The sequence below is a fragment of the Vitis riparia genome, chromosome 11 (genome assembly GCF_004353265.1).
Source record: "Vitis riparia cultivar Riparia Gloire de Montpellier isolate 1030 chromosome 11, EGFV_Vit.rip_1.0, whole genome shotgun sequence".
Classification (NCBI taxonomy): domain Eukaryota; kingdom Viridiplantae; phylum Streptophyta; class Magnoliopsida; order Vitales; family Vitaceae; genus Vitis; species Vitis riparia.
Window position 1 is genome coordinate 13,266,859 of NC_048441.1, and position 26,091 is coordinate 13,292,949.

The 26,091-nt window shown below is 38.9% G+C and overlaps 1 protein-coding gene across 1 annotated transcript; it reads right to left on the bottom strand.

The window, feature by feature from the left end:
- Positions 1 to 256: 256 nt before the first annotated feature.
- On the bottom strand, positions 257 to 26,091 carry LOC117925074 (protein OS-9 homolog). Its single transcript, XM_034843899.1, has 8 exons — positions 25,998 to 26,091; positions 24,615 to 24,691; positions 5,685 to 5,888; positions 5,405 to 5,476; positions 2,053 to 2,168; positions 1,785 to 1,851; positions 1,582 to 1,688; positions 257 to 683 (listed from the first exon to the last, which is right to left on the bottom strand). Exons 1-8 carry the CDS (start codon positions 26,083 to 26,085, stop codon positions 524 to 526), a joined length of 891 nt encoding a protein of 296 aa, XP_034699790.1. The 5' UTR covers positions 26,086 to 26,091; the 3' UTR covers positions 257 to 523.

A 26,091-nucleotide genomic window follows, 5' to 3' on the forward strand; every position in this document is an offset into this window, starting at 1 on the left:
TCTTTTATAGGTAGATGGATACATAACAAAATGAAAAACATTCTGATCTTTCTAGCTGGTAACCCACTCCCCTCCCGACATTTCCAGGGACTGACTAGGCAAACATGGACATACTTCCATTTTTTATTTTTATCTTTATTAAAACCAAAGCAATATATTTAGATGCAATATCATAGAAAACATAATCAGGAACAAGATCCTCTGGCAACTACACTTTGACCTTTCTAAAAAAATGCAGCAATCAGGCATAGCATGATTTGTACAAGAAAAATCTTGTTATTATATACTTGTTATTTTGCATTACTCTAGGTAGCATCTACACCTTTACAAATCGTCTCAGTACCATTAAATAATGTTACAAAGAAACCCAAAATGTCCAGAGAAAAAATTGGCAATGGCAATGAAACTGCATGAAGTAATTTGAGATTGAAGAGTAACCTATTGCATTGATCTGAGAAAAGTAAAGCCATCCAAGAGTGCACTTTTCTGTTTCTATTAAGTAGTGTGTCAGTATTTATGTAATCTATTGCTCTGAACCATGATTAGACGGATATTCAACGTCGGTGGCCATGGTAATTTGCTTATTTTTGAAAGGAGCTTCCTCTGCTTTTGTTTCCTTGTAATCCTTGGGGAGTGCATTACAATTAATGATGTGCCATACAGGCCTCTCCTCTTGGAACCATCTGCAAATTCAATGTTTGAGATCAGAGCAGCTAATGGAATGTCACTAGTATGTGCATGCATAACATAAAGAGCATGTTTCTGTGAGGAAAACTGACAATGTCTGATGGACTAAATATAACCCGTCCATTCTTTCTTCCTTTTACTTATAAATGGAGACCCAGAGAGAATGAGTGATGAATTACAGGCAAAAGACAATGCCAAAGTAAATTTACCACATCCAGGAGGCAAATGAGCCCTTCTCATGGACCAGGAGAAGATAATTCCGTTCACCCTAAAATAATTGTACTACTTGTTTACAGTGATGTAAAGAACGCTTGTGTATAACATGGCCCAAACCAATTGATGAATTTTGATATCACAACTTGCAAAGGCTTATTTAAATGGGAAAAGTCAAGTGAATAAAGCAGTGCACCAGCAACATTTAATGGAAAGTTTTGTTTAAGGAATCATTTTCTTGTGTGACATACAAATTAACAAGGATTTTTCTTCCCATATCCATGTCTCGCTTTTCCATAAAGTAACATATGGGAGTAAATTATGGCCTTCTCATAAGAATGAGGCAAAGCAATGTCCTTTTCATGGATAAAACATATGCATGTTTATGTGAGAAATGCAGGGTTTGCGCAACCTAAGTTATGGTTTGTACAAGTAGCAGGGTCCTTTTTTTTTTGTTAGGCAAATAGAAGTATCACTAAAAAGGTGCCTAATTAAAAAAGGGGTGCAATCCAAGTGGACAGGCAGTACCCACAAGGTGCAGCATGCTGACAAACATATGAATGTGCTATAAAGGTTTTATCTATATTGAAGAAGAATAGTCAATATTTTTTGCAGTAACATATGAATCACGCCAAAAGGAAATTCAAGCCTTTCAAAAAAATTTGAGAGAGAGAGACTCACGGGTGCTTGCAAAGCATTGGGCTTTGAAATGTGAGTGCATACTTGCAAGTTGATAGCTCTGTAATAGAACTAATCATAGCTCTCGGCTCTGAGCACACAAATCTCACCTGCAAATCAACATTTAAAAAAAAAAAAGAGGGGGGTGGTTTAGAGACATGTGAAAAATGGGAATGAAATAAAATAGGACTTCCAATACTTCATACCTCAGTTTCTCGAGGCTCATTTGTAAGATCACATATGGTTCCGTTTGTAAATTGATGAGCATGATACCTACATGAATCACACAATGAGAATCTGGTAAACTAGAATCACTCTGCCAAACCACAACACACACACAGACACGCCCCTACATGATGAGAATTGGTGATAAGGGGAATCCACCCAATCCCACTCTTTATCTTTTTCTATTTTAGTGATAGCATCTATTTACTCAAGCTGACCCTGTCCATCCTCATGAGAGGGAAATCAAACCTTTGTGATGCATCTTTTGAGCGTGGATCCTTCTGTGTAGAAATGTCAGAGAGGTTTTGGTTGAATGCAGCTGTGGCCTCTGCATCATATACACCCAAGATAAACTCCTGAACCACCTGTAAACAAAAATATTAACATAATGATTCAGCTCCTTCAGATAGTCCAACAAGAAATAGAAAATGTACTTGATATGAAAAATATTATTAATACAATGATGGCATGATAACATATTTGAATTTTTTTTTTTTTTTTGATAAGTAAAAGAGAGAATATATTAAAGGCAAGGATTGGGCCTCTGGATGGCCCATCCTGTTCAGCCCACTCCCACCACCACTTTGGTCAAACCAAGGGTGACACTCGCCCTCACAGTCTTCTCCACTGACGACAGGGCTATCTCTCCCTGCACCAAACGCAGTCCCAATTGCAGGAGACCCAGCAGCTGCAGCAGCTTTTCCTTTTCTCCTTCCACCAGGGTTCGACATGTCATCCTCCATAGCCTGCACCAGCCACTCCTCATTTCTCACACTCAAAATGGCGCATGAGTTCCCCCCCTCCTTCACCCCTAACCTCCAGAATGGTGTTTCTTCCATTTCCAATCATCAGAACCACCTGCAAAAGCCAGGGTGGCCTCCCACCACAGATGAACGGTGAAGCAAGTCGAATCCACCACCACCTGTAATGAACTGGGCAAGTCTCTCCCATCCCTCTTCACCAAAGCTCTGGCCCATTGCAGCTGAGAGAAATAAGTGGTGTAATCGTCCACCACGACGAACCCGAACCCACCACAACAATACCCAAATTTCTTGAAAATTTCACGACTCCAAAGATGCAGCGGCAACCCCACTATCCTCACCCACACTTCTTTAGCATGCATTCCCTTGGGAAAACACCCAGCCTTAGGGCTCCATCTTTCCAACTTCACAGCTTTCTCCCCGAGTCTTCTTAGACCTCTAGCAAGTGCCCTCTTTGCCTCGATTTTGGACCCGAACTCAAACAAGAGGAGGGCACCTCCCAGTTCAGCAATTTTCACACCCCCTTTCAGAGCCCAATGAAACATCACCCATCTCTTCAAAGAAGACAAGTTGGGGGTCGGGTCTGAAACTTCTCCACACCAACCAACCAAACATTGACCCAGCTGTTCCACCCTTCTTTGCAACTCCCTGCCCCCAAACTGGAGCAGACTGAGTCTCCTACCCTCCCAAGCTTTGACTTAGCAACATCCACAAAAGTCCCCTTTGCAAGCTTCGTTGGACCAATGCACCCCTCCACACCCAAAAAAGCAGCTGGGAAAGGTAGGTTCCTTGCCTCTGAAGAAAATCCACTCCCAATCAAAAAGCCACCTCGAATTTGTTTCTTCCCTAGAACAAGCTTCTACACCTTTTAACTTAGCAACATCCACAAAAGTCCCCTTTGCAGGCTTCATTGGACCAATCCACCCCTCCACACCCGAAAAAGCAGCTGGGAAAGGAAGGGTCCTTGCCTCTGAAGAAGAAACCACTCCCAATCAAAAAGCCACCTCGAATTTGTTTCTTCCCTAGAACAAGCATCTACACCTTCCAACAAACAATGCAAACTTGACTCCCCAAACCTAATCCAGGAAGAAAAACCTCTACTTCTCTCCCAAATACACCTTCTTGGCTTCCCATCATTGACCTCTACCGACAAATCGAAAGACTAAGACTCCACCGCGAACCAGCATCTTCCACTCCTCAAAGCCATTACTCCTCGGATCTACATCTAATTTCAACCCTATTAGATCAGGCAACTTAAATTCCCCACATTAGTTCCTAAGAATTTTTTTTTTTTTTTTTGATGAGTGTAAATGTATTAGAATAAAAAGAAGTATACACAATGTATACAAAGGAACCAAAAAACCTAAAAACAGCACAAGAATACAAAAATCATCAGTTGTGCCCTACAAAGAAACTATCCAATCCACAAACTCTAACAATGATAAAGATCCGTCCCCAATATACATTCTTACCCACTCCCACGATAGATACAAGAGAGAACTCTTAATTGTTTCATCCACACATTCACAGTTATCAAAAGTTCTCCTATTTCTCTCCCTCTGTAAGGTCCAAAACACGCATAAAGGAGCAATCTTCTAAGCCTTTTTTCTTTTTTCCCCAACAGAAGAACCACGCCAACAAAGAAGAAACCCCCTAACAGAAGAGTGCATCATCCATTGTACACCAAACAAAGCAAAAATCAATTGCCACAAAACATGTTCTTTTGTGCAATGAAGAAGAATGTGATCACACATTCCTTCTTCTTTACACATGTAGCATCTATTGGGAATCCTCCAACCCCTCCTTCTTAACTGATCCAAGGTCAAAATCCTACTCCAAGTTGCCCCCCAAGCAAAGAAGCTAACTCTCACTAGGACCTAGTAATGCCAAACAATGTCATGAGGGAAAGGCTCTGTTCCCCCCATTCACCAAGGAATAGTAATAAGATTTAAAAGAGAAGTTACCATTCTTTGACCCCAGCCACACTATAGTATCCTCATAGTCCAAGCTCATGGAGTGGTCATACAATTTCTCAAAAAAAAAAAACCTCGACCTCCTCCAATTCCTAATCATGCGACTATCTAACAAACCTTGGGGTCCAACTACCGTTGTCCCAAACATCCTTCACCCAAGCATTTTTTGAGGAGGCTATAGAATAAAGGGTCAGAAATAAGTCCCTCAAGGCTGTGTCTCCACACCACTTGTTTGTCCAAAACTTCACCTTGTTACTAGACCAACCTTGAAACCTATTTTTTCTTTGAGCGCCTTGCAAACACTTTTGATTGTCTTCCACAACCTCACTCCATGCCCCTCTCTTGCTTCTTTAGAGCACCAACCCCCTTCTTGTTGCCCGTACTTCCCTACAATTACCCATTTCCAAAGAGGGTTCCTTTCGCACACATATCTCCAAGAACATTATTAAGCATTTTAGTTCCTAAGATATCACTCTATTGATCACTAATGTTTCCAACTATTCTGTATACACTCTACAATTTGAAAGATAAGAGCACCCCCAATCAGTTTACTGATTTAGTAATTTAAATCAATATGAAGTATATTAAACATCTGGTGCCATCATCATACCCAAAAATTCAAACCCAGAACCATCGTCCCAAAGCTCTAAAAAGATCCCAAGAGTACACAACATAATATCCTGCTTTCCTAGCTGAGTAAAATTGACAAATAAAGAAAATTACATAACTTAATGCATGGCATACTAGCGCATAGAAGAACACAGTTTCAGTGCTGGAAATGAAGTATCTAGGAAACAAAGGTGATAATTCAATAGTAAAAGAATTGCTAAATGGAAACTAACACCTTTGGGGAACTTAAGAGGCTACCTTTTCTTCTTCCACATGAAGTTGCCGCAACTTCTTCTGATAACAAAATTCATATGACCACCAACCCTCTTGCTGCATAAAAGAGTTGGTAATGTAAAAATAATAATTGATGGTACATGAAAAATATTTAAAGCCATAACATATAAAAAACAAGTAAAATCAATTTAACAAAATTTACATGAGAAACAAGAATTTGATGTATTCAGTAGTTGTAGAAAATATGAAGTACTATTCAAACATAGGACACATCCAAGACACTTTTTGGGTGATATATACTCACTCTAACAAAGCATCGCTCCTTGATCACTTCAAGTAGCTCATCTGGCGTCTTGAGTTTAACCCGCTTCTCAGTTTCCACAATCATGCTGCTTGTATTCTGTTGAGTAACTGGCTTCCCAGTCTTGGCTTTCTCCACCTTAGGCAAGAAACATAGAAACTTCTGCCCATTTTTATTGGGCATAATTACAGACTCTTGATCATCATCCTGGAAAACAAATTTAGCCAAAATATCATGTTAGAACACATACTGTTTTTTCCATGGTGAGGTTAACATATAAACAATAAATTTTATGCAAACTAATGGGAGAGAAATCAAAGATGAGTCATAGTTCCATCAGAGTACCAAACACCAAATGTTTATAAGATCAATGATAGGGGTAAAGGGACCAGAAAAGAGACTTGAAAATTATCGATGTGGAAGGAAAAACTCAACATTCCACCATGCATTGTACTGATTACATTCCCCTTTACATATAGATGATAATACTCATCTATTTTAGGGATATTTACAACTTATCAAAAAAAAAGTCAAAACTACCTAAACCAGAAATGGCATAAAATCATGGAATAAGAAAGGATGATTTGTTAGCTGTAGATATCCTCAATCTTAGCCTTTAACATTGCTGACAAATCATTAAATTAAATCTTCCTATAATTTTACACTCCCCCTCAAGCTGGGCGGTAAATATTTATTAATCCCAGCTTGGAACTCAAATCATCAAACACCTTTCTCGGTAGAGCCTTGGTAAGAATGTCAGCTGTTTGAAGGCTTGTAGGCACGTACAACATCTTGATTATTCCTTCCTCTATCTTCTCCTTTATGAAATGTCGATCAATTTCCACATGTTTTGTTCTATCATGATGTACTGGATTTTTTGCAATGCTGATTGCTGACTGATTATCACAGAACATTTTCATAGGTTCTTCATCTGAAATCTTTAATTCCTGTAGCACCCTTCTTAACCATATTCCCTCACAAATGCCGTGTGCCATTGCCCGGAATTCAGCTTCCGCACTGCTCCTTGACACCACTGATTGCTTCTTACTTCTCCATGTGACCAGATTACCCCACACATATGTGCAGTACCCTGAAGTTGATCTTCGGTCTTGTACTGATCTTGCCCAATTTGCATCGCTGAACACTTCAATATCTCTTCTTTGGTTCTTCTCAAAAAATAATCCTTTACCTGGTGTTAGTTTCAGGTATCTCAAGATTCTATACACAGCCTCCATGTGTTCTTCATTTGGATTATTCATGAATTGACTTACCATGCTGACAGGAAAACCAATATCTGGTCGTGTGTGAGATAGGTATATTAGTTTACCTACTAATCTTTGGTATCTCCCTTTATCCACGGGTGCACAATTTTCCTTAGCTCCTAGTTTGGTTGTTGGATCCATAGGAGTATCTGCTGGCTTACACCCAAGCATTCCAGTCTCTTTTAAGAGATCCAGGACATATTTTCTTTGTGAGACAGAGATTCCCTTTCTTGACCTTGCAATCTCCATACCTAGGAAGTATTTGAGATTCCCAAGGTCCTTGATCTCAAATTCTGCAGCTAGAAAACTTTTGGTGGTGCGGATTTCCTCTTCATAATCTCCCGTTAGAATTATGTCATCCACATATACAATGAGGACAGCAAGCTTTCCTGCAGGAGAGTGTTTAACAAATAAAGTATGGTCCGTCTGACATTGGGAGTAGCCATGTTTCTTAACTACCTTTGTGAATCTTTCAAACCAGGCTCTTGGAGATTGCTTGAGCCCATATAGAGATCTCCGAAGTTTACAAACTTTGTTGCGTGTAGTTTGTGTCTCAAATCCTGGAGGAATTTCCATGTAAACTTCTTCAGCTAGGTCCCCATTTAGGAATGCATTCTTGACATCTAGTTGGTGGAGAGGCCAATCAAGGTTTGCAGCCAAAGATAGTAGAACCCGAACTATGTTTAACTTGGCGACAGGGGCAAATGTCTCCTCATAGTCGATTCCGTATGATTGGGTGAATCCCTTTGCAACCAGCCGTGCCTTGAATCGATTAACACTCCCATCTTCATTATATTTGATTGTGAAGATCCATTTGCAGCCCACTGGGCGTTTTCCAGCTGGTAATTCTGAGATTTCCCAGGTTCCATTTTTTTCAAGTGCATGAATTTCTTCATACACAGCTGATTTCCACTCAGGTGAGCCGAGAGCTTCTTGTATATTATTAGGAACCTGGATGTTGTCGAGGTTGGCAACAAATGTTTTGAACTTCGGTGATAGTCCTTCATATGACACAAATGTGTATATAGGGTGTTTTGTGCATGATCTTACACCTTTTCTCACAGCAATAGGAAAGTCACTATCATCATTAGTTTCGGGATTATAGTTACCTGATGGATCTTCACTTGATCTAGAACTTGGGTCAGACTCTTGGGTTGGCTCAAGAGATGCTTGTTGTTCCATCTCCTTTTGGTTTTGTCTCCTTCTTGAGTAGGTAATCAACTCATCATTCTTTGTTGATTGAATAGTGTCCAGATTTTGAGGAGGTGGATTAGTAGGCGGATTGTTGGTTTGATCTTGAGAAGGAGATTCTAGGAAGTAAGGAGACTCAAGGAAGAGATTTTGAGGAGGAATGGATTCATGATTTAGTGATGGGTAGGGTTGGTCAGAATTAGGAGAGAAATGAGATGATTCTTCAATATCCCAAAGCTGGTATTCCTGGATAAAGTTGGCCTCCCCCTGAATATCAGATTTGGAGAAATAAGATTGTTGCTCAAAGAAGGTGACATCCATGGAGTGATAGAACTGTTTAGTGACAGGTGAGTAGCACTTATATCCTTTTTGAGTTGGAGAGTACCCAAGGAAAACACATTTAAGAGCTCTAGGATCAAGTTTGTCCCTGTGTTGTTGATGGACATGGACAAAAGCTGAGCACCCGAAAACTTTGAATGGGATTGTTGAGATTAGACGAGTATTGGGAAAGGACTGAAGAAGAATTTGACAAGGAGTCTGGAAGTCGAGAATACGAGATGGCATCCTATTTATGAGATAGGCAGCAGTGAGGATGGCTTCACCCCAGAAAAATTTTGGTACATGGGTAGAGAACATTAGGGAACGAGCAACATCAAGAAGATGTCGGTTTTTTCTTTCGGCAATACCATTTTGTTGAGGAGTGTTGACACAGGAACTTTGGTGAACTATACCCTGACTCAAGAGATAATCATTAAGAATGGAGTTGAAATACTCTTTGGCATTGTCAGTTTTCAGAATTTGGATTTTTGCTTGGAATTGTGTTTGGATCATGGTGTTGAAGGTTTTGAAAATCTGGTTTGCCTCTGATTTTTCTTTCATGAGGAATACCCATGTGAGTCTAGTGTGATCATCAATAAATGAAATGAACCAGCGAGAACCAGTAACATTTTTTATCCTAGAAGGACCCCATACATCACTATGAATCATGGAAAAAGGTTGAGATGCTTTGTAGGATCGGTTAGGATAAGAATTACGAATATGTTTAGAAAATTGACAGATCTCACATTGAAACTCATTTGGATTTTTATTATGGAATAATGAAGGAAACAACTTCTCAAGATACAAGAAATTTGGATGACCTAACCTATAGTGCCACAACATAACTGCACTATCATTATTAGACTGACTCACAGACAAAGAAATAGGACTACTGGACACTGAACAATCAGAATGATGAGTTGATCCTTGAGGAGGATCATTAACCTCTAGAAGATAGAGCCCCGAACACATCTTAGCACTGCCAATCGTCTTCCCCGAGTCCAAGACCTGAAATTCACACAGATTTGAGCCAAACTTAGTAACACAGTTGAGATCCCGAGTGAGTTTACTAATGGACAGTAAATTGCAATTTAATTTTGGCACAAGGAGAACTGAATCAAGGGTGATGTTCTTTGAAACTCTAACAGAACCTGTACCAGCCACCTTTGAGAGTGAACCATCGGCTATTCTCATAGTTAAATTTTTATAGCATGGATTGTAAGTAGAAAAAAGCTTCTCATCTCCAGTCATATGATCAGATGCTCCCGAGTCTATAATCCATGGACTTAACTTCTCCTTTTTAACATTTAGAGCACTCAAAAAATTACCTTTTTGTGCCAAGGAACCAGTACCAACCACAGTGGGGACAGCTGCAGGCAAGGATTGGCTGAACAATTTCTGTAGGACTTCTATTTGTTCCTTGCTGAAGGGAGTGGGTTCGGGTGATGGTTTTCATCCATGGAGACGAGGTTGCCCCGTCCTTCTTTGTCATTGGCAAACCGGGAAGGCTTCCAATCTGCAGGTTTGCCATGAATCTTCCAGCAGGTGTCCTTGGTGTGACCAGGACGTCGGCAATGATCACACCATGGTCGCCCTTTCTTCGGTTTGTGATCATTGTTGTTAAATGGATTGCCTCTAACTGCAAGGGCTGAGCTCTCAAGATTTGTCACAGAATCTTGAGAGCCCATCATGATCTTCTTTCGACTTTCCTCTCTCCGAACTTCTGAAAATGCTTCCCGGATATTTAGTAGTGGTTTGGATCCTAAGATTCTTCCTCGTACTTCATCGAGATTCTTATTTAATCCAATCAGAAATTTGTATATTCTTTTCCGTTCAATAATCTGTTTATACCTGATTCCATCACCCGGACAGCTCCAATTGTGCTCCTCGAACAGGTCTAGCTGCTGCCAATAGCGATTGAGTGTGTTGAAATACTGAGTCACCGTTAACTCTCCTTGGCGGAAGTTATGGAGAACACTCTCCACCTCGAACAATTCCAATGTATTCTCATTGTTGGAATATGTTTCCTTGGCAGCGTCCCAAATCTCCTTTGCTGTTCCATAGAGAAGAAAATTTTCTCCAATGTCATTTGTCATGGAATTAATGAGCCATGACATGACCATATTATTTTCAGCATTCCAGACTTTGAACTTTTCATCTGTCTTGTTTGGTTTGGCAGCAACTCCATTGAGATAATCGTCTTTGCCCTTTCCGCATATGAACATCATTACGGAATGGGACCATTGGAGATAGTTGTTCCCATTCAGTTTGTGTCCTGTAATGGGCATGAGGTTACTATCTGCACTACTATTGCTGGAAGCCATGGCTTCCTGATTGGAGGTGATTTGGGAAACAGTAGCAGTTGAATTATGTTTGCCGTATTTGGTCATATGAGGGAATTAGGGTTCAGAGAATGCTCTGATACCATATCGATGTGGAAGGAAAAACTCAACATTCCACCATGCATTGTACTGATTACATTCCCCTTTACATATAGATGATAATACTCATCTATTTTAGGGATATTTACAACTTATCAAAAAAAAAGTCAAAACTACCTAAACCAGAAATGGCATAAAATCATGGAATAAGAAAGGATGATTTGTTAGCTGTAGATATCCTCAATCTTAGCCCTTAACATTGCTGACAAATCATTAAATTAAATCTTCCTATAATTTTACAAAAATTAACTCTGTTAATACAACAATTATGTTTTTATTTCTTTACTTATCCATTTATTCTTATTAAAACAACCACTGCATTGCATTACATTGCAATAGTAAGTATATAGAAGGATAAGAATTCCTTCCAAAAAGAACAAAAACTTTTATACAAAATCTGATAAAAAAGGACGGATAAGCGTACACTAATTCAAAAAAGCCAATCTATCTACACAATTGCAATGGTTAGAAAAATGCTAGCTATCATTCATTATAAAATCTTCTACAAAAGAACCCAAGCTGCTAGCTTATTCATTGATGTATAAAAACAATTATGGATTTAAATTCACATTGTTAGCAATATAGACATAAAATGTTAACACAATCAATTTTTTAACCCTAAGTGGAGGGTGTCTCTGGTTGAAGAGCATGGTGGGTGGCCGTCGGGAGATGTTCTATTACCTGTGGATGAAGTTTTGATGTCGGAGGTGGCATGTTTTCAAGGTACGATTTCTATTTCTGTTCCCGACTCGAGGGGAGGGACTCTATCTTCTACTCCTTCTCTCTTTGGGCCTTTTGGGGAGGCTCATCGGAACATGGGTTTGATTTGCTAGGGAGACATGGTGTCGTCAAATAGAAAGGATCCATCGCTGGAAGAGGGTGTTAGAAATGGCCCTCTTTCCTTGATCTTGAAGGATGGGTCGAGGGTAAAGCTTCAACCAAACTGTGTTAATGTTGAGTCAAGGCTTACGATTGGGGAGAAGGAAGAAGCATTTTGGGAGAAGGAAGTGTCCTAGGAGTGCCGTGACGGGACCTTCACTGCTCTCAAGGAAATTTTAGCAAATTAATGGCTTTTAGAAAGTTTTTCGAGCTTCTGCTGAATTGAGAACAAAAGGGAAGACAGCAAGGCAGGGGACTAAAAAGGCTAAAGTGGGTGGTTCTAGGTTGGAGAGGAAGCTACGAAAATTGGAATGGTTTGTTAGCTATAAGACTGATTCGAGCTGTGGGATAGGAAGGGGGATAAATTTTGGGGATTTGGTCAGGGTGTGTCAATGGAACTTGGGATAATTTCATGGAATGTTAGAGGGATTAATGAGGGGAATAAGCATAGTGTGATCAAATTTTTTATTCGTATGACTCGTCGGCTAACCTTGTTTGTCTTCAAGAAATGAAGATTCAGCAGATTACAACCAGAATGGTGAGGAGCCTGGGTGTGGGCAGATGTTTGGATCAGGGGGCAGTGGATGCTAAGGGCTAAGATGGGGGAATTGTGGTTTTTTGGGATAAGTGGGTGTTGGAGCTTCTTGAGATGGAGGTAGGTGCTTTTTCAATTTCGTGTCAATTGCGAGGGTAGTTTTGTGTGGATGTTTTTGGGAGTTTATAGGCATGTTCTGGTTGAGGAGAAAGAAGATTTTTGGATTGAGTTGAGTGCTATTAGAGGTCTTTGGAGGGACCCATGGTGCATTGGGGGGGATTTCAATGTGGTGAAATTTCCAGAGGAAAGGAGAGGCTGTATGAGTCTTTCGACTACCATGAGGCGTTTTTTAGAGGTTATTGACAAGCCGCACCTTAAAGACCTTCCCCTGTCTAGTGGTGAGTATACGTGGTGGGGTGGTTTAAACAACAGTTTAGCCTCTAGGTTGGATTGTTATCTAGTCTCTGACGATTAGGAAGACCATTTCAATGGATTGGTTCAGAAAATCCTGCCAAACCCAACCTTTGATCATGTACCAATAATGTTAGATGGTGGAAGGATAAGAAATGAAAAGATTCCATTCGAATTTGAAAATATGTGATTAAAGGAGGAAGGGTTCAAAGACCTCATAAGGAACTGGTGGGAGGGGTACAATATCAAGGGGTCTCATAGTCATATTTTGGCGATTAAGCTCAAAAGCTTGAAGCAAGATCTTAAAGTGTAGAACAAGGAGAGTTTTGGGAATGTGTCTACCAAAAAAATTGAGGCTTTGGCGTAGTTGGGACAGTGGGATGCAAAGGAAAGAGAAAGAGTCCTCACAGTAGAGGAATTTGAGGTTAAAAGGAGTGTGGTGGATGTGGAGAAACATTGACTTTGTATTTTATGTAAATAGGTTTAAATCTAGGAGATGATGAAATTCCTGATTTTTTTGGGATTTAGTTTACTGATTTATAGGGATTTGGTTTAGGGTAGCTTTAGTTTTCTATAACACTCCTAGGGCTTATCCTTTTTGTATATAACCAAATGAGTATTCTGTTTAGAAAGAAGAGGATTTTCTTCTCAATTTTTCCATAGTAGATGAGTTAAAATGGGCACTATTGGAGAAGATTTTTTGGAGGCATAAATCAAGAGAATTATGGCTAAAAGAAGGGGATAAAAATACAAGATTTTTTCACAAAATGGCTAATGCTCACAGAAGGAGGAATGTTCTAGAAAATTTAAAGGTAAATAGTGTTTTACTTGTAGGGGAGAATAGTATTAAAAAGGGAGTGGCAGGAGCTTTTCAACTGATGCTTTCTGAGACAGGGGAGTAGAGACCAAGTATAGAGGGGCTAGAATTTAACTCTCTATCGCCCACAGATTCAATAGCCTTGGAGTTTCCTTTTTCTAAAGAGGAGGTTTTTTCAACCTTATCTAGTTTATGCGGAGATAAGGCCTCAGGTCCGGATGGTTTTACTTTGGCCTTTTGGCAAAGCTATTGGGATGTTGTAAAAGGTGAGGTTATGGGATTTTTGGTGAATTCTACGAGTTAGGATGCTTGGAGAGGAGTTTAAATGCTACTTTTATAATTTTGGTGCCTAAGAAAAGGGAGCTAAAGAGCTGAAGGACTTAAGTCTATTAGTTTGGTTGGGGGTTTATACAAACTGTCTCTAAAGTTCTAGCTAATAGACTCAAAAAGGTGGTGGACACTTAGGTCTCGGATTTTCAGCATGTTTTTGTGAGGGGAGACAAATTTTAGATGTTGCATTGATAGCTAATGAGGCCATTGATTCTAGACTTAAAGATAATTTGAGAGGATTCTTATGCAAGTTGGATATAGAAAAGGCATACAACCATGTAAATTGGAGTTGTCATTATAGTTATGGATAAAATGGGTTTTGGCTTCAAGTGGTTGGATTGGATCAGATGGTGTATCTCTATGGTCCATTTCTCTATTCTGGTCAATGGCACTCCTTCTGGTTTTTTCAGCAGCTTTAGAAGGTTGAGACAAAAAGACCCTTTATCTCCTTATTTGTTTATTTTAGTGATGGAGAACCTTTCCTGTTTGCTTTCTAGAGCAAAGAATGGTGGCTTTATTGAGGGGTTCCAAGTTAAGGAAAGACATGAGGTGGGAGTAGAGGTCTCCCATTTGTTCTTTGCAGATGATACTCTCATTTTTTTGTGATACTAGCAAGGAAAATATAAAGTACTTGAATTGGGTTTTTATGTGGTTTGAAACATGCTTAGGTCTAAAGATTATTCTGGAGAAAAGTGAATTGATCCCCGTTGGGGATGTTCCAAATTTGGAGGGGCTTGCCGAGGTTTTAGGTTGTAAGGTGGGTACCCTTCCAACCACTTACTTAGGCCTCCACTTCGGTGCTTCTTACAAGTCCAATAGGGTTTGGGAAACTGTGGAGGACCGGTTCCAAAAAGGGTTTGCTTTGTGGAAGAGGCAATATCTTTAAAGAGGTGGAAGACAGACTTTTATTAAGAGCACATTATCTAGTCTACCCATTTACTATATGTCCCTCTTTGTTATCCCCAAAAAAATGGCATCTAGATTGGAACATATTCAAAGAGACTTCCTCTAGGGAGAACGGGCTTTGGTGAATAAGGCCAATTTGGTTAACTGGTTTGTTGTTTGCATGGAGAAACAAAAAAGGGGTTTGGGTTTTAGAAGCTTTTCACTTTTCAATAAGGCCCTTTTGGGGAAATGATATTGGAGATTTGTGAGGGAAAGGAACCCTCTCTGGAAACAGGTAATTGTTGGCAAGTATGGTTTAAGGGCAGGGAGGGGGGGCGCGACCAAATGAGGTGAGAGGGAGGTATGGACTAGGGGTTTGGAAGGCAATTATAAATGGATGGGAGGCCTTCAAAAATAAAATAAGTCTTCAAGTTGGCTCAAGGAATCGAGTGAAATTTTGGAAAGATAGGTGGTGTGGGGATTTGTTTGAGAGATGCATTCCCAGGCCTTTTTGCTATTACTTCCTCTAAGGATGCTTGGCCAGTAGATGTTTGGGATGGGGGTAGTTGGGGTCTAAGGTTTATTAGACAATTCAATGATTGGGAGTTGGAGGATGTTGATGCTCTTTTTGGGAGGTTGCATAACTACTCCATAGTTTTGGGTACTAATGACACCATGGTTTGGTTGGGGACTAGAGATTTTTCAGTTTAGTCCTTCTACTTCTCTTTGGCAAGTAGGAGAACAGAGCATTTCCCACATAATACAGTATGAAACTCTTAAGCCCCTACAAGAGCTAGCTTTTTCGCTTGGGAGGCAACTTGGGCTAAGATATTGACACAGGATTAACTCAGAAGGAGGGGGTGGAGGATGTCAAATAGATGCTATATGTGCAAGGCTAAAGAGGAAATAGGAAATCATATTCTTTTACACTGTCTGAAAGCAAGCATATTGTGGCAGATGGTTTTTGCCCTATTTCATGTACAATGTGTGATGCACTCTTTTGTGAGGGGGGTGTTCTTAAGTTGGAGTGGCCTTTTGATTGGCAAAAAAGGGAAAAAAAGCTTGGAAAGTTGCTCCTCTATGCATTTTTTGGTCCATTAGGGAAAGCTTAGATCAAACAATTAAAAGTTATTTCTTGTATCTATTTTGGGATTGGGTTAGAGTATACATGGGGGATAATGTTACTTCTTTGATAGATTTTGTGGATTGGTTAGGATCCACGTAGGGTGTGGTTGCTTTGTTTTCACCCCTATTGGTTTTTATATATGTATACATCGTGTATACCTTTATTTAATACAATTTCCTTTTTCCTCTAAAATAAATTAGAGTATTCCGAGGTATTATTTATTTAAACTATAAATTTCAGTAGACAAAGGAAAAGATGCAAACACACCACTAATTATAATACCAAATAACTATGTTTTGTACTCTTAAATTTTTTAGTACTAGATTTGTTAGAGTTGAAGGTTTTAAGCGCTGAAACTTAAATAGAAAAGCTTGTAGGTGTCATCCAAAACTTTAATGATTGAATTCAATTAAATTGTTAGTTGGTAAAATAATTGAAGTCAGACAATTTGCTTAGTTGACAAGCTTGCACTTACACTCTTAAGATGATATTCTTTCAATAATATATACATAAAATCTTTTTTAAAACAGTACTGCAATTTTTAGAATATAATAATTTTATTCTTAGATTATATATAATATGTTTCTTGGAAATGATGTTGGCAGCTACCTTTGCTGGATTTAACCAAAAAAAGGCAAATGAATTGACCAACAAAGCTACAAGTAAAAATATATCTTGAGAATATGATATATTTTAAAGAGCCTAATCCAGTTCCAATAGCATCATTATACTAAAAAAATTTAATCCATTTACAACACCAATGTCAGGAAGCATAATTCAACTTTTTAAAAGATTTTAGGACTTAATTTACTCTCTTTCATACATCATGGAATTCCTATTAAGCAAAGAAATCAATTTTGTAAAAAAGGAAAAGAAAAAGAGAGAGAGAAAACCAGCTACCAAGTAAAAAAACAAAAGTAGGTTGTTATGGCTCTCAAAACAAATAATTCTGGTCAATAAAAATATTGAAAACATAATGGTGAGTGAAGAAAAAAATTGGTATTCCCCAAATTCGATTTTTTCCCTTCCATAGAGCTAGCTATAGTGAAATTGTTTCCAATGACAAGTCAACAAGCCACATTAATCAAAGTAGAAGATTAAAGAAAGACCTAATAGAGAGATTGGGATTTTGCTTTATTACTAAACAATAAAGCCATAGAGGTTGGAGACGATAATTTGACTTTGAAAGGAAGAGAGTATGGATGGTATTTTTAAAGTGTCATTGAACTGTTAGACTAGTATGGAAAGAGGACTGTAATAAAAACAACTACAAAAACTGAATTGAAAACTGCAGAGAAATGGAAGGAGATAGCGGCAAGTATTGACAAATGTTGAGGCTTGTGAACATTACCCTCAAAATAGATCATGCTTCCTTTGAGATAATCACATTGCAGTAGGGTGAACAATGAGAGTCTACCTCTGCACTTCAAACAAAAAAGAGAGTAGCCGGAGTAGTGGAGGGGTGATATTCTGTCAGTGACCTAGTAAAGTATGCGTTGGGTTTAAAAGTTCCTAGGGGGCAAAAGATGTGGTTTCAGAAAGGGCAAGGAAGAGGGGTTGCGGCAGTTTCTCCCAAGGGTTGCTATGTCTGGGGCTTTTTGTTTTGATAGCTTTAGGGTGAAGCTTGTACTTTAGAGGCTTGGTTTGTGGTCTCTCTTTCCTTCTACTTTGGGGGTCTGGTATGTGTTTTCTCTTTCTTTTCGCTTGTATTAGGTTGCTGCTTGTATACTCCATGTGTATTTTGTGGCCCTTTTTCTAGCGCTTTTAATATATTTGCTTTATTTACCTATCAAAAAATATGAGAGTCTACCTTCAGGGTACAACCGACTATTTGCAATGGTGCACTCCAACCACAAATAGCAACACAACTACAAAAGAGTTCCTCCAGAAAAGAGAATGGTTGATGTTGCAGGAAGGAAAATCGCAAAATAGTGGAAGTGGTGGATCGACTCCTCTTTGTTTCCCCCCTTCCCCTCTCCCCACCCCAAGAAAATGGGTAGTTTTTTTTTTCCCCTTTGATTTTTTCCTGAATAGTGAAAACAGTGATTTTGTTTTTAACTTTTGTGAAAGACGTGCTAATGAGCTTTAGTAAAACCAATAAAACAACTATTGATTTTTAGGAAATATATCAACAATAAAACCGTAACCGGAATATATTTAACTGGTGCAAAACTCTCTTGGACTGGCCAAAAGGCTTGACTCAACCCAAAATAACTGGCGCAAAAAGTGGGCCAATTCAGGCACACCCATGAGGGCCCAAACCTAGGCACCCCCTCCCTGCGCATGCGATGGGCAATGGTGACATTCAATTAAATGGTTTTTGGATCAGCCCCTAAAATCTTGCTGAATGGACTTGAGCCTTGTGCACATGCGTGGGCCTCCATTTTCTCTCCACAAGCCTAAGAAGCTTAGAAAGTAGGTGTTATTATAAACTACTTTTTGCTCCTCATCCATCTCCAATGCCATATTAAGGTGAAAACACCAACTTTTCAACTCATGCAATCTTCCAACATTCCCCCACAAATTGTATGGGTTGAGGAGGTGGAAAAAAGGGAAGAAAGATGTCTGGGGGAACATTTTTTTTTTTTTTTTTGGATAGGCAAAGGCACAAAAGGAGGATATATTAATATGTAAAACGCATCCAACAGCCAACCCAAAGCATACAGGAGATATACAACAGACCCCTATAGCATAGTTCTGAAAGGCGCGCCTAGGCTCGGGGCGGCGCGACGCCACCCTCCGGTGCCTCGCCTGAAGGGAGGCGACGCCCCTTCACGAAGGCGCCGCTTAAGCGCGCAAGGCGCTCGCCTCCAGCAAGGCGCGAGGCGGTCGCCCAAGTCGCCTCCGACGGCCCAACCAGGTACGCGATCCTCCTTCTCCTTCTCCTCCTCCTCCTCCTTCTTCTTCTTCTTCTTCTTCTTCTTCTTCTTCTTCCTCCTCCAGTCGAGTTGCAGAGACGCGGGGGGAGCCCTAAATTTTTTTTTTATTTTCTGGGCCCAAAACGACGTCGTTTTGGACCCTGTTCTTTAGAAAGAAAAAAAACAGGCCAAAACGACGCCGTTTTGGCCTGTTCCTTCCATCCAGCCCCCTTTTGTGGTCTCTCTCAACCCGAGACCACTCCATTCATTGCCCTAGCCTCTTTCGTGCTGGAGAAGTGAAGAAGAAGAAGAAAAAGAAGAAGAAAAATAGGGGGAAAATAGGAGAAAAATAAAGGGGAAATAGTCACATACCTTCCGGACCTCGGTATTTTTCTTTTTTCTTCACTTTTCTGCATTTTTTTTCCATTCTTATCTCATAACTCTCATTGGTAATTTTTTTTTTTAAATATAAATATTATATTTTGAGTTTTTGACATAAAAATTTTACAAAATAAAAATAAATAAATAAAAAGCACTCTCATGCATATTTGTTGTTAATGTGATATGCATTTTGTTTTCAATTTTTTTTTTCTTAATTTAATTATAATTATTTTATTGTGGAGTATAGATAATTTGTTTGCAAGATGGATAATGAGAGTGAAACTCAAGTGGACTCTAGTGCAAGTGGAAGAAGAGATCCGAGGTGGAAATATGGTCGTTTGGTTAATGAAAAAGATTTGAACACCATCATATGCATTTTTTGTGATAAAGTAACCAAAGGAGGCATATATAGACACAAACAACATCTTGTTGGTGGATATAGAAATGCTAAAAAGTGTAGAAAATGTCCGGAACATGTTAGAGAAGAAATGGAAGAGTATATGAGTTCCAAGAAAAATCAAAAAGAGCAAATGAATATGGGGAGCGAATATGTTAATGAAGATTTGTTTGGTTTGGAAGATGAAGATATTGGTGAGGAGATTAATAGTAGAACGAATGTCACCAACATTTCTAGTGGAGGTAGTAACCGAGGAGGAAGTGGTGGTGGGACGTTTTCTTCAAAAAAACCAAGACAAAAAGGTCCTATGGATCATTTTTTCACTCCTAATGCAGAGATGGTTGTTCAAAATCGAAAGAGTGGAAAGATGAATCAAACTACCATCAATGATGCCTACAAAAAGGAAGCAAGAGAAAGAGCTTGCATGCTTATCACAAGATGGATGTATGAGGCTGCTATTCCATTTAATGCAGTCACATATCCGAGTTTCCAACCAATGATTGAGGCTATTGGCCAATATGGTGTGGGTATGAAGGGACCAACTTTTCATGAGGTAAGAGTTACTAACCTTAAGAAAGAATTGGCTCTCACAAAAGATTTGATGAAAGATCATATGGTGGAATGGGGGAAAAATGGATGTTCAATTATGTCGGATGGATGAACCGATAGGAAAGAGAGAACTTTGGTGAACTTTTTGGTTAATTGTTCAAAGGGAACCATGTTCATGCAATCCATTGATGCTTCTTCAATGATTAAGACGGGAGAAAAGATGTTTGAGTTACTTGACAAATGGGTAGAGCAAGTTGGTGAGGAGAATGTTATTCAAGTTATAACAGATAATCACTTGAGTTATGTGATGGCAGGTAATAAATACTATTTCTTGAATTTTTATTTACTTTTAAAATTTGAATTATTTATCTTGAAAACTTATGTAAATTTATTATCTACAATTTCATATAGGGAGGTTGTTAGAATTAAAGCGCCCACATTTGTATTGGACACCATGTGCTGCACATTGCCTTGACTTGATGTTGGAAGATATTGGAAAGCTACCAAACATCAAGAGGACATTGGAGAGGGCTATATCACTAAATGGGTATATTTATAATCGCTCAGGGCTACTCAACATGATGAGGCGGTTTACTAGATAAAGGGAATTGCTTAGGCCTGCTAAGACTCGGTTTGCAACTGCTTTCATCACATTATCGCGATTGCATGAACAAAAAAACAATTTGAGGAAGATGTTTACAAGCTCAGATTGGTCAGATAGTAAATGGGCAAAAGAGCAGAAGGGGAAAACTATAGCCAACATAGTTCTAATGCCTTCATTTTGGAACACTATTGTGTTTTGCTTAAAGGTTTCGGGTCCCCTAGTTCGTGTGCTTCGTTTGGTTGATGGTGAAAAAAAAGCTCCTATGGGATACATTTATGAGGCCATGAATAGAGCTAAGGATGCAATTGTGAGAAGTTTTAATGGAAATGAAGAGAAGTACAAAGAAATCTTCAACATCATTGATAAGAGATGGGAGATTCAGCTTCATCGGCCTTTACATGCAGCAGGGTACTTTTTGAACCCGGAATTCTTCTATGATAAGCCAGAAATAGAGCATGATGCCGAGATTATGAGTGATTTGTATAAATGCATCTTAAGGCTAACAAGAGACCCTGCTAAGCAAGAAAAAGTTGTGGCCGAAGTGAGTTTGTTCACAAATGCCCAAGGACTATTCGGGAATGAGTTAGCTGTTAGGACAAGAAAGACTAGAGCACCAGGTTAGTTATTTAGTTTTGTTTATTTAAATGATTAGATTGTATTTTTGCTAAAATAGGTGAATTGTTTCACTAAATTGTTAATATCTATACTACAGCTGAATGGTGGGCTGCATATGGAGCTTCAGCTCCAAATTTGCAAAAGTTTGCAATGAAAGTCCTCAACTTAACATGCAGTGCATCAGGTTGTGAACGGAATTGGAGCATCTTTGAAAATGTGAGTGACCAAATCCAAAATAATTACAAGTAATAGTCTAATAGAGTCTTGAATGTAACTTAAAAGTTAAAACTTTAAAATATATTTATGAGCTTATGAATTTTTGCAGATTCATAGCAAGAGGAGAAATAGATTAGATCATCAACGCTTGAATGATTTGGTGTACATCAAGTATAATCGAGCCTTGAAGAGAAGATACAATGAACGTAACACCATTGACCCAATTTCCTTGAAAGATATAGATGATAGCAATGAATGGTTGATAGGGAGAATGGAAGATGAGGATTCTCATGGAGGTGCACAAGATGATTTTGTATTTGATGATGACAATTTGACATGGGGTGATGTTGCTAGAGCTGCTGGAGCTGAGGAGGCCAGGTTTGATACTAGAGCTAGAGCTAGAGCAAGCTCAAGCATAATACCACCAACAAGGGGGATAGCTTCAAGTTCTAGAACTTTGCCTTCTTATTCACTAATAGATGAAGATGAAGATGGAGACATGGTTGATTCAGCAGATGAAGAAGATGGGGAAGGCTACAAATGTGGTGTTGGAAATGATGATGATGATGATTTTGTTGATTTAGAGGAGGAGTGATGATTGCTTGTTGTGGACAAATTTGTGATTTAAGTGTTTGTTAATGATGTTTTTGAATTGTGGACAAATTTCATGTTTTGGACCTTTAGGTTTGGAAACTTTGGATTTAGATATGTATTAGGCAATTAGCAATATGGATTTGGATTTGTTTTTATGCTTGGAGTTCTTTATTTTTATGTTTTTTGTTTATTAAATTGAAGTTTTGGATGATATTTGATGATTTATGTGTTTAGGACAAATAAATGATTGTTAAATTTGATTATATTATATAAAAATATATATGTAAATTAGGGTGCGCCTCACTTCACTAAAGCCCGCGCCTTAGATGCGCCTTGCGCCTCAGGCTCCAGGACTACTTTGCGCCTTGGTGCGCCCTGAGCCTTTTAAAACTATGCCCTATAGGCAAAAAACAAAAGAGAGAGGGGCACAAAAAAAAAAAAAAAAAACTCACCTGCCCTCATCTAGAGCCCAACCAATCAAAAAAGTTGATTAAAGAATTAGGCCTCTCATCCATACACGACTTAGCCCAAGACCAAAAATTACAAAAAAATACATATATATATTTCAACCTTTGAATCGAAAACTCCTCATTTTCAAAAGCAATCTTATTTCTTTCCTTCCAAACCGCCCAAAAAAGACACAAGGGGGTTGTTCTCCAAATCTTTCTTCGCTTCTTGCCTATAAACAAGCCATGCCACCCAAGAAGAGCCTCTTTAACTGACAAAGGAAGAACCCACGACACACTAAAAAGGGTAAACAACAAGTCCCACAAAACCTTAGCCTTGGTGCAGTGAATTAGAAGATGATAATTATAGACTCTTCAGCAACACAACAAATGAAACATCTATTCGAGAGTGACCAGCCCCTCTTCTTTAGTTGATTCAAAGTTAAAACTTTACCCCATGAAGCCTCCCAAGCAAAAAAACCAACCTTAGAAAGAGCACAAGGGCTCCAAATAATGTTGTTCGGAAATGGGACTATACTACTGCCCTCCATAACGCTATAAAAGGATTTAACAGAAAAAACACCATCTTTAGCCTCTTTCCATCGAACCCTATCCTCCATGTTAGTGTCCACCTTCTTCCCTTGTAAGGAGAAAAGGAATCTCTCCACCGTTTCCATCTCCCAATCACTAAACGGCCTAAAAAAAGGTGGATTCCAACCCCCCTCCTCCCCTAAAGCATCCCAAACCTTTGCCACCCACGCCTCTTTTGATGCCTCCAAAGCAAACAAAGAAGGGAAAAAAAGGCTTACAGCATCATCGCCACACCACCTATCCTCCCAAAATCTCACTCTTCTACCACCCATCCTCAAGACAAGGATGTCTAGAGGAACATGAGAATCTAATGCATGAGAAATGGTGCCTTTTGGATTATAAACCAGTCCTAGGATAAGAAGTTGTGAATCACTAAGCTTTGGTGAGAACAAGTTTCTATGAACCAAAATTTCTTATTGCAAATCAGGGAACAAATTCACATTGTGTTCTCTACTCATAGGTAAGTAAACATGTTGGCATGGATGAGTCATGTGCCTTACCTGAATCTTCATGAGAGCTGCAGATAACCTGCTTAACTGCTCATAGAAAACGATCTCACTTCCCTCTTACATAGGTGAATCCATCAAGTGTGTCTTGTAATTAAACATACCACCATCAAGTATGTCTTGTAATTAAACATACCACCCATAAGGGATATGGTATTCATTAAGAGCATGTGCTCATCCTTAATCATTGTAAAACAAAGGTTGAAATAACAGGTGCAAAAAGTGGCCCAATTTAGGGGCACTCATAAGTGCTAAAAACCAAGGGAGTCCCCCCTAGGCAAGCAATGGAGGTGGGAAACACGCTCTTTAAAAGGGTTTCCAAATCAGACCTCCCTGACATCCCAATGAACAGGTTTGGGCCCTGTGCATGCTTGGGTTCTCCACTTTCTTTCCACAAGCCCATGAGGCTTAGAAGGTAGGTTTCATTATAAACCAGTATTTGCTCCTCATCCCTTTACAATGTGAAACAAGGTGCAAACACCAACTTTTCACTTCATGCAATCTTCCCACAAGTACGTTCTGCACATGGTCTTCAATTAAGTCTATCTTGCTGAAAACTGGAAAGTTGCAAATACTCCATGTGCAACTTATCTATCCAAAAATATTCTATGAGTAACTTTTTTTTTTTAAGTGAAACAATTTTAACTAGCAAGCACACTGAATTGGTGGGACCACTCATTCCTTTTCACTTTGACTACTTAATTTGGTTATCAAACAACACCCACATAAACACATAAACCACTAAAATCAAAATGAGTCTTCAAAAGGCAAGCCCCATTAACATAAAATAGCAAGAATAAAATTTTTATGGAAAGATCGCATCTGAAGCATCCAGGCATATTCAACATGCATCTATTCATGTTGTAGCATGCTCCAACACATGGCTGCCAAGTCTAAACACCAAATGAATCTCAAAATTCCTAAAATTAACTATGGGTGCAACTAGGCCCAACCAATAAGTGTGGAAGTCACTGAACTTACTGGATGAAAAGGTGAGTCTTCAGAGTGGAATTCAATCTTGTATTTGGGTTCAAGCGAGCCACTACCAAATGTACCACCTGTGATCAACAGTTTGAAGAGCATAAGCATTGCAGCATCTCTAATCAATAACAAGAAAATAGAGCCAACGATAAACATAGGAAGGAAGGGGACAACATCCTATAGTAGTAGAAATAATAAGAATAATAAGAACCTGAATAAATCACCAAACAAGTGGAAAATGCAACCATGTAAATTTCTAGCCTTTAAAGCAATGGAATATATTGACTCTTGGCAGCAGCCCCAATGGTTCTTTCATCTTTGTAGTCCGTTGTTTCTTAAGTAATCTGCTGATGGCAAGTTATAATACCCATGCATGATTTGTGATAGGAACCTATATATTATTTTAATTTTTAAATGCCCAAGACTTTCAAAATGGAAAAACTAGCCCTTTGAACCACTAAGAGCATAAGAAAAAACAATAAGAGTCAACTACATCAGGGCAAAGGCACTAAGACCCCAAAAACCATAGCAATATCCACAAGTTGTTCACTTTATGGATGAACTCTCTTAGGCTTCAACCCCAAACCTCAAGGTACCCCTTATACATGGCGGAACCTGCTTCCCCTGCTTTAGTGCCCATATTATGACTCAAACAAGCCCATGAAGCAGGTAAGACTAACAGTCATGTCTAATAACTAGAACCCACGCCCAATAACAAAAATAGGACCAATGGAATGTGTCAAAGTAGTACTCGTACCAAGGTTATACCATCTTACACAAGGATAGGAATAACAAGCACCATTGCTGTCTTCTTGTCCAATGCAATGCAATATAAAAGGGCACTCCACATGGTTCATATTTCACAAAAAAAAAAAAAAATTATATGTTATTAGAAGTAAGCACCTCCCTTCACTAAAATGGAGGTTGGATTTCCTTAACAAGGTGCAAGAAAAACCATACATATACATATGACCCAGAAACCTAATTACTCTTAAATGTCAAATAAATTCAGACCCACCAAGAGCCAAACCACTTAAAAATACTCATTACGTTTACATTAAAATAGATTAAAAGAGAGAGAGAATGAAAACCACAAATTAAACCACATAAATCAATGATCCAGAAACAAAATAGCACTTAAATGCCGATCAAAATTAGGGTAAACTCTAAACAAGATTCTTCAACCAACTTCTTCTAAAAACTCACCCAGTCTTGGCCCATTTAAGAACATTCGTCACATTAGAATTAAAAAGATAAAAGGAGAGATAACGAAAACCCACAAATTAAAAGGGCAATTTTTGAAGCTTGAAGCTTGAATATTGAATTAAGAGGACTGACATATAATTGAATCACGGAAAGAAGAGAAGGGTGGTTAAATCTTACCTCCATAAGCTGGGAAGACCTGATCAGCAGTGACTTTGATTAATAGATTAAGTGAGATTATTAGGAGGATTATCCACCCTATTCTCATCTTTGC